This window comes from Polyodon spathula, unplaced genomic scaffold, assembly GCF_017654505.1.
Source record: "Polyodon spathula isolate WHYD16114869_AA unplaced genomic scaffold, ASM1765450v1 scaffolds_2766, whole genome shotgun sequence".
NCBI classification, from domain to species: Eukaryota; Metazoa; Chordata; class Actinopteri; order Acipenseriformes; family Polyodontidae; genus Polyodon; species Polyodon spathula.
The window spans coordinates 40,801-50,000 of record NW_024474233.1 but is presented as its reverse complement, the minus strand read 5'-3'; the positions used below and the strand labels follow the sequence as shown (position 1 = coordinate 50,000).

General features: G+C 42.9%; 1 protein-coding gene across 1 annotated transcript; it reads left to right on the top strand.

The window, feature by feature from the left end:
• The first annotated feature begins 1,534 nt into the window (after positions 1-1,534).
• LOC121310885 (tripartite motif-containing protein 16-like) lies at positions 1,535-8,945 on the top strand. Its single transcript, XM_041243812.1, has 6 exons — positions 1,535-2,178; positions 5,254-5,349; positions 5,544-5,777; positions 5,932-6,091; positions 7,349-7,414; positions 7,959-8,945. Exons 1-6 carry the CDS (start codon positions 1,597-1,599, stop codon positions 8,492-8,494), a joined length of 1,674 nt encoding a protein of 557 aa, XP_041099746.1. The 5' UTR covers positions 1,535-1,596; the 3' UTR covers positions 8,495-8,945.
• The last annotated feature ends 255 nt before the right edge of the window (positions 8,946-9,200 follow it).

Below are 9,200 nucleotides of genomic sequence, written 5' to 3'. Positions count from 1 at the left end.
AAATCAGAAAGACAGGTATGTTTAACTTGCTGTGAAATCATCAGTCTCCCTGTTTCATTCCAGCCCAGGATCACACTTCATGGGGAATCGAGGGTATTGACACAACTATTCCAATGGCTGGAGTTCCATCCTTCTTATATTCCTGTACAGAACTAGACACTCTAACACAGCAGTCAAAAACATTGTTAATACTGGGAGAAATCAGGAGAAATGGACAGTCTAAACATGGAAACAATCTTGTTCTTGTTATTTGAAATGCTTACTAACTATTCCAGCAAGAATTGCCTCCGAAAACTCTTGTCCAGGCTGATTGTGTGGAAACGAGGTGGGGAAGCATATTGGAGGTGCGCTGGGCACTGAAGTCCACAGGGTAAGCATTGTGCACTGCAGCCCGTGCAACAGTCATACGCTTCCCCACAATCAGCCTCCAGGAGTCTTTTCAGAAGCAATGTTTTGCTGGAATAGTTAGTAAGCACGGTGAATAAAATCTAATCAGAAACAGCCAGAGAAAATCCTCATCAGGTAAGAAATGTAAAGAACATGATGACGTTTAAACCTTTAACCTCAGTGTGCTCCCCATGAGTGTTCATTAATATCTATCTATCAGGAGAGTTTTCAAAATGAGCAATTGTATCTGTTCATGAAAACACAGCAGCATTGCTGATTGAAATGAAATCTCTTTGAAATGTTTGATGAATTGGGTCAGGAGGTGGGGTCCTATTACCTGTAACACAGGAAGGAAGGAAGTGAACGGGGAGAGGAAACCAGTGTGGGGGCTGCAGGATCAGTGGACTTCACCTGAGTCAAAGAGAGTGGAAATAAAGAAGTGTGGGAAACAAAACGAGCAACAGCAAAACAAGAAGGGACTTGAGAGAATGATGCTCTGCTGATGAGAGGGAAGACATTGTCTGAAAATAATACAACAAATAGTGCACAGATTTGAAAAGTAGCTCCCTTGATTCTAAGCTTTGTTTGAGTGTCTGTTCTGTAGGAAATGGTTTTAACACATGAAATCAGCACTGTAATAAATGAGTATGTCAGTAACGTACACACCCTGTCTGATAACACTAGAACATGTCTAGTTCTCATAATATACAGCCTGGCCTGGCCTGGACTGGAGGGACCACCCTTCACGTTCTCTTAGGGGGGTGAGCAGTTCAGACTCTGTGCCTCAAGCTTGCCCTGAACTGGAGGGAAGAAAGCAGTTGGTGCTCAGAGACAAGTTTGTGGTTGAGGACTAATGGACTTTGAGATGTGGATTAATGCCCACGAAGATGGAACTCCAGCAAACTCACTTCCCTTGTGATCTTCTGAGGATTCAGACCCACACAGAAGTGAAGGTCTAGTGCAGTCAGATACATACTGTAGCTATAGAAGGGTTACCGTGACAATGCCATTCTCAAACTCCAGTCCCACTCCCAACTCTCTCCTCTCCGCCCCTCTCACACTGATTCAGCAGTCTCTGCTCAGCCTGCTTGTCTAAACCTGGCCTCAGTCCCAAACCCCGCCTCTTAGAGCTTTACTCAATTCCAGGAAATCAGCACAGCAAAGTTTCTGTTGTGAAATCGTCAGGCTCTCTCTCTCGCGGCAGCAAGAATGGCTTCAAACTTGTGGTCAGAGGATCGGTTTAGCTGTTCAGTGTGTCTGGAGCTATTGAAGGACCCAGTCGCTATTCCATGTGGACACAGTTACTGTATGGGGTGTATTAAGAACTGCTGGGATCAGACTGATCATACAGGTGTCTACAGCTGCCCCCAGTGCAGAGAGACCTTTACCCCAAGGCCTGTTCTGCGCAGAAACACCGTGCTGGCTGAAGTCGTGGAGGAATTAAAGAAGACAGGACTCAATCCTCCTCCTGCTCAACGTTATGCTGGACCTGGAGATGTGCCGTGTGATTTCTGCACTGGGAGAAAGTTCAAAGCTGTGAAATCCTGTTTGACGTGCCTGGCCTCTTACTGTGAAACACACGTCAAGCCACACTATGAGGGGGCTGCTTTCAAGAGGCACAAGCTGATCAATGCAACTGGAAATCTGGAGCAGAAGCTTTGTGCTGAACACCAAAAGGTTTTGGAGGTCTTCTGTAGAACCGATCAGACGTGTATTTGCTTGTTGTGTTCACAAGATAAACACAAGAGCCACGATACAGTCTCAGCTGAGACAGAAAGGACTGGGAAACAGGTAAGGGTTTGAACCATTTCCTTGTAGCTATCCTAGAAGATAAGAATTCCCAGGGATATTTAACATGTCTGTTTACTAGGTTATACAGTTTCACATTAGATCAGATTTGAATTGTATATTAAGAGCTATTTAAAGAGCTGTAGTTTATTTTTTATTTTTATTATGGATTCAAATGTATTTCAAGCTGAGTTGGGTAGTTTGTGGTAGATTGGAATTTAATGTAAAAATAGTATAATTTATATTGCTAGTATTTTGTATATTTGGTTATTTTATAGAATCATATGTCTGTTTCATTGTTTAAGATATTATAGTTTAATTGGTGTGGTTGAAAGTTTTTCACTCGGCTTCTGAAAGAGTCTCGGTTCTCAGAGCCACTCTCTTCGAACAACTTCAAAGTAGTCAAAGTTTGCAAACCTGAGAATATGCTCAACACAGACTGTGTTAGGAAGCTCCGAGCAAGTGTTCTGACTACGCAGAGTCAGTAAGCATAATATATACCTTGTAACCTACAGTTATTGCGAGCCAATCACAGAAGCTTAACTCAATATACTTTGGATAGCAACAACTTGGAAGATTAAGATGAGACCAATCATATGCAACAATAACAACTTATCTAATTGCAAGCATCCTAAAATTATACTTATTATTCTAAGTAAGTCGGTGACATTTCTGTGAACTGTCACGGATGCAGCTTGCGGTTGCTAAATAAAGAGAACTTCCTCTTTCTAGCTTGTAGTCAGTATCTTTCCATCCCTTATATGGGCCACTTGCCCTGCAGCAAGAAAGAGGAAGTATGTACAATAACAACTACCGATACATAATACATTATTATTATATTGATACCTAAATCTTATAACCCGTAATAGCATTTAAACCTGAGCATGGAAACCCTAAACAATCATAGCAGTAGCAACATTGTAATTTTCCCACCACATTGGTTAAACTGTGGAAACATGAAGTTCCCAGCAAAGCCAAGCAATTATTTTAAAACTCTTTGAGGTCCGGACCAATTTTGGCTTGTTTTCCCTGTTTTCAAATTTGTGCGCACAGCTCCATAACTGTAGGGGTGACATGCAAGTGTCTCCCATCAAATGAAAGGGAACAAACTGGGCTTGCATGCGTAGCTTTTTTTTGTGAGTTAGAGTGTGAGTGGGAGAAGTCCCTCTCCTTTGTTTTTTGTGTATTTTGTGAAATCTTCGTTAGAAGCAAAATAACAAATAATTTTGTCCTCAGTAACTGCTACAGGTCCTCTGCTATTCCTAATCTACATTAATGATTTAGATTCTGGTATAGTAAGCAAACTTGTTAAATTTGCAGACGACACAAAAGTAGGAGGAGTGGCAAACACTGTTGCAGCAGCAAAGGTCATTCAAAATGATCTAGACAAGATTCAGAACTGGGCAGACACATGGCAAATGACATTTAATAGAGAAAAGTGTAAGGTACTGCATGCAGGAAATAAAAATGTACATTATAAATATCATATGGGAGATATTGAAATTGGAGAAGGAATCTATGAAAAAGACCTAGGAGTTTTTGTTGACTCAGAAATGTCTTCATCTAGACAATGTGGGGAAGCTATAAAAAAGGCTAACAAGATGCTCGGATACATTGTGAAAAGTGTTGAATTTAAATCAAGGGAAGTAATGTTAAAACTGTACAATGCACTAGTAAGACCTCATCTTGAATATTGTGTTCAGTTCTGGTCACCTCGCTATAAAAAAGATATTGCTGCTCTAGAAAGAGTGCAAAGAAGAGCGACCAGAATTATTCTGGGTTTAAAAGGCATGTCATATGCAGACAGGCTAAAAGAATTGAATCTGTTCAGTCTTGAACAAAGAAGACTACGTGGCGACCTAATTCAAGCATTCAAAATTCTAAAAGGTATTGACAGTGTCGACCCAAGGGACTTTTTCAGCCTGAAAAAAGAAACAAGGACCAGGGGTCACAGATGGAGTTTAGACAAAGGGGCATTCAGAACAGAAAATAGGAGGCACTTTTTTACACAGAGAATTGTGAGGGTCTGGAATCAACTCCCCAGTAATGTTGTTGAAGCTGACACCCTGGGATCCTTCAAGAAGCTGCTTGATGAGATTCTGGGATCAATAAGCTACTAACAACCAAACCAGCAAGATGGGCCGAATGGCCTCCTCTTGTTTGTAAACTTTCTTATGTTCTTATGTTCTTATGTTCTAACACTGCTGAATGAAACCTGAACATGAAATGAACATTGGGTACATTCTGAATAGATTGAGCTGAAAACAAAGAATGAACATATTTACAAAAGCAGCACAAACAGGGAAATAAGCACAGTGTGTAAGTGCTGCCTGTGTGCAGCGGAGTGCCAGGGGGGCTTGCACGAGCACATTTAGGCTGAGCTGCTTGTTCGTCAGGCTCTGCGTCTGTGTTCCACTTCTCATGTGAGAGAGCTGCTGTGGGGGTGGGAGGGGAGGGTGTTCTTCTTTTGGGTGCAGATATGCTGGAGCTTCTGCACTGTCATTATAAAATGAGGCTTTGTGAACAAACGCTGACTTCACCACTCCCCAGATGCCTGTAACTCGACACCAAGATCAGCTGACAAGCTGCAGCAGAGAAGTGTGTCTTTCAGTAAACAAGCACAGACTCACCGTTACACACACACACACCCTTATTCACACATTAGAGAAATAGCTCAATTCTACTGCACTCGAAATATGCATTGACAAGCTGCAGCAGATTTGAGCAGTCCATCTTTTCACTAAGCAACTGTGGATCAAGTGTCCTTTTGTATTGCTGGCCGCTGTGCACTAGATGGTGTTGTATCTTACTACTATACACACATGCTGTCTGATCTAGCCTGTGCTACAGACGTCTATGGCATGGAACTAGAACTGAAGAGCAAAACATATTCGAAAACCATTCAGAATTATTGCAACATTGTAAAGAGGTAAGAGGACAAGAAAATAGAAAATATATTTGAACTAAAATGATTCTGTCAGTTTCAGTAGCATACTTAGACAGGCCTGTGTTGGGTGTGACAGGATATCACTCAATGCCTCATCAGAAATGTCACTGTGTCACTGTGTTTCTACACAGAAGCAGCTGGGAGAGACACAGACAGAAATACAACAGAGAATCCAGGAGAGACTGAAAGAAGTGAAGGAGCTCAAACAGGCTGTGGAGTCACTGAAAGTGGGTATTGACAAGAGGGGGTTATTATTTATTATTATTATTATTATTATTATTATTATTTATTATTATTATTATTATTATTATTATTATTAACAGATGGACTGGAACACATCTGCAGAAGTTTGCTGTCTATGTCTGATGTGTTTTTGATATCAATTCTAACCATGTCTCCTCTACTGTGTTCTTTCACTCAGAGATCTGCATGCATAGAAATAAAGGAAAGTGAGAAGATCTTTACTGAGCTGATCCGATCCATTGAGAAGATCCACACTGAGGTTATTGAGCTGATTGGAGCTAACGAGAAGGCTGCAGTGAATCAGGCTGAAGGACGCATGAAGAAACTGGAGCAGGAGATTGCTGAGCTAAGGAGGAGAAACGCTGAGCTGAAACAGCTTTCCGAGACAGAGGATCACATCCATTTTCTACAGGTAACATCGCTGCTTGTTAGAAAATCTCAAGTACATAACTGGGACGCTTTCAGACAGACCTCTCCAATTGAATGAATCCTTGCTTTTCCCCAGGAATGTTTTCGACCCCATTCTGTTTCACTGAAAACTCCTTTCCTCCACTTTCCTGTTGTAGAATTTCCAGTCTCTCTGTGCCCCTCCTGAAGCTGGAGACTTACCCAGTGTTACTGTCAATACAGACATCTCTTTTGGGGCTGTGAGGAAAGCTGTATCTGAACTTAAAGACCATATTGAGGACTTCTGCAAGAGGGAATTAGTCAAAATAACCACAACAGGTTGGTGTGAAATAGATTCCTTTGGTAGAGATTTCTCAAATAGACCATGGCTTGAGGAGGGACAGGACTTGCAAGACATTAATAAAGACCTCTTGCAGATTGTTGGTTATATGAGTATTGTAGCAGAGAGAAAGGAGGAGGGAGCAGGCAGCAGGGAGGAGACACCATGGAGGATGGAGCAGGGAGGAGGAGGAGGATGTATGGAGGAGTGAGAGGGCCTCCACCCTCGTGTTGAGGAGATGGAGGCAAGTATCCTCCCTCGCCCCTACTGTCGTCCCTACTACTTCGTCCCTCCTGAAGGCAGGGAGGCTCTCCTCCCTAGTCCCTTTAGCTTCCCCTCGTTTTCCTCCTCAGCCTCGTCCTTACTCGTGAGGATGGTGCAGATGACTGATGAAGCAGGGAGGAGGTGTGATGTGAGGATGGAGCAGACAATGACTGATGAAGCAGGGAGGAGGGTGTGATGTGAGGATGGAGCAGACAATGACTGATGAAGCAGGGAGGAGGTGTGATGTGAGGATGGAGCAGACACTGATGAAGCAGGGAGGAGGTGTGATGTGAGGATGGAGCAGACAATGACTGATGAAGCAGGGAGGAGGTGTGATGTGAGGATGGAGCAGACAATGACTGATGAAGCAGGGAGGAGGTGTGATGTGAGGATGGAGCAGACAATGACTGATGAAGCAGGGAGGAGGTGTGATGTGAGGATGGAGCAGACAATGACTGATGAAGCAGGGAGGAGGTGTGATGTGAGGATGGAGCAGACAATGACTGATGAAGCAGGGAGGAGGTGTGATGTGAGGATGGAGCAGACAATGACTGATGAAGCAGGGAGGAGGTGTGATGTGAGGATGGAGCAGACAATGACTGATGAAGCAGGGAGGAGGTGTGATGTGAGGATGGAGCAGACAATGACTGATGAAGCAGGGAGGAGGTGTGATGTGAGGATGGAGCAGACAATGACTTTTGGATGTTTGATGCACAAGAGTGTCCTAATATGGACACAGTACTGTTGGGCAAAGAGATGTGATGGAGAGGAAGGAATTCAAGACTCCAGTGCAGTGCAGGCGTGTTCACATTAACTTTGGCTGCTGCACCGATATGGATGGAATACATCTTCATTGTAATCGTGAACATCTTGAAGTACGGATTTTTACACAATGAAATGTCGTGAATAAGCCTTGTTTCTTTTCAGATTGCTGTTTGGAGTCTTGTGTGTGTTGTGTATTAATCCACATGTTTCAATTCTATTTCTCTCAGTGAATGAAGTTGCAGTTTACAGTCTGCAGGCTCCAGAGCCAAGGAACAGAGCTGAGTTTTTAAAATGTAAGTCTGTTTTCACTGAAACATTTGATTGAAAGATGTGTCCCTCCATTGTGAGAAGAGCTAACACTACAGAACAGGGAGGGGTGGAGCTTGAGGCCAGCAATTATTATTATTTATTTGTAATTGTGAAGCCATTAATCTACACTCCTCTCCAGCAAGTATTGGTTCAGATGAATACATGCAGAATGACTGGGGGAGGGGCACTGGTTGCATCAATAAGGTGTTGAGTCTCCACTCAGGGATTCTCCTCCTAACATAGGAACTGTATCCTGAATAGCATAAGGGTATCCCATCTTTTAGTAACTCACCCAAAATACAAATAATCCTTTTACTCCCTTCTGTCCCTTTGTACCTCAATGCCTCTTCTGTTTTCAAGCTGTAGCCTTCTCTCAGAAACAGCCTTTATAAAAAGACCCTGCTGTAATATGTATTGATCAGTCTGTCTTTGTGTTGGTTCTGTACCATTCAAACCTAGTGGAGATTTTCGCAGTGATTTGACTTTTCTAACCGTCTCTCCTCTACCCGTCCTCTTCTCTTCAATCAGATTCCTGTCAGCTCACACTGGACCCCAACACAGCGCATAGAGAGCTCAGTCTGTCTGAAGGGAACAGAAAGGTGACACGGAGGAGAAAGACCCAGCGATATGCTGATGATCAACCAGAGAGATTTAGTAGCTGGACCCAAGTGCTTTGCAGAAAGGGTCTGTCTGGGACTCGCTGTTACTGGGAGATTGAGTGCAGTGGGAGACGGGCTTCTATAGGAGTAACATATAAAGGAATCAGCAGGAAAGGACTGGGTCTTTCCTGTGCTCTTGGATGCAATGAAAAGTCATGGAGTTTGTTCTGCTCTGGATCCAGTTACTCTGCCTGGCACAATAACAATGAAACTGCAATAACTGCCCCCCTCTCCCCCAGAATAGGAGTGTATCTGGACTTTAATGCCGGCACTCTGTCCTTTTATGGCGTCTCTGACACAATGACCCTCCTGCACAGATTCCAAACCACATTCACTGAGCCGCTCTATCCTGGGTTTAGGTTTTGGGTTTATGATTCCAGTGTAACAATCTGCCAGCTGAACTAGACTGTCTTGTGTTGTAAGAAACCCTTCGTATTGAACTCCCCGTCTGTCCTCTCCACTCCTCGGCTGAAGAGAATGTTCAATCTGACACAACTTTGGATGAAAGTTAGGGGGTAAAACGGCGCCCCCTGCAGAGTGAAACGAGGTGAATTATTTGTTTTTACACTTGGGGCCGAGGCAGCCTCATTTTTACTGTTTAATCTGTCAGGGGAGTGTTTTTGTAATTGCAAACACTCACAACTGGACAGCTGTTTCAGCATCAAATGTTCAAAATGTCCTGAGTATTTATTGATTACAAACACATACACAGCACCAAGTGGCAGACTTAGTTGGCATCTCTGCACAGTGCTAGAATTCCCACAGCAAGTACTGAGAAGTATCTCTTAAAGTGATTGTAGCTCACTAAATAATCCCACAATGTGTTCCTATATTGCACTTCCATTGGCTACATAGGTCTCAAATGTGCAGGTTTGAAAAACACGATGGGCAAGATTCTCAGAAAACCATGATCTTGTTTCGAGTTGGATTTTGTCTATCAAATGGATATTTATAGATATTTATAGTATCTAGCTGAACTATTTGGGATTTAGGTGCATCTGGCAAATCTATAAACCCTGGGGCTTCATACATACCTTTATACAGGCAAGCAATAGGTACAAGATGCCTTTTCCTCGTGTTATTATTAGAATTTTGTTTGTAAAGGATCCCA

Excerpts from the sequence above, each read along its gene's own strand:
- LOC121310885 (XM_041243812.1), top strand. The coding sequence starts at position 1,597 with ATGGCTTCAAACTTGTGGTCAGAGGATCGGTTTAGCTGTTCAGTGTGT. Across the intron at positions 5,778-5,931 it reads ATCACATCCATTTTCTACAG|AATTTCCAGTCTCTCTGTGC; the intron begins GTAACATCGCTG and ends TTCCTGTTGTAG. Across the intron at positions 7,415-7,958 it reads CAGAGCTGAGTTTTTAAAAT|ATTCCTGTCAGCTCACACTG; the intron begins GTAAGTCTGTTT and ends CTCTTCAATCAG.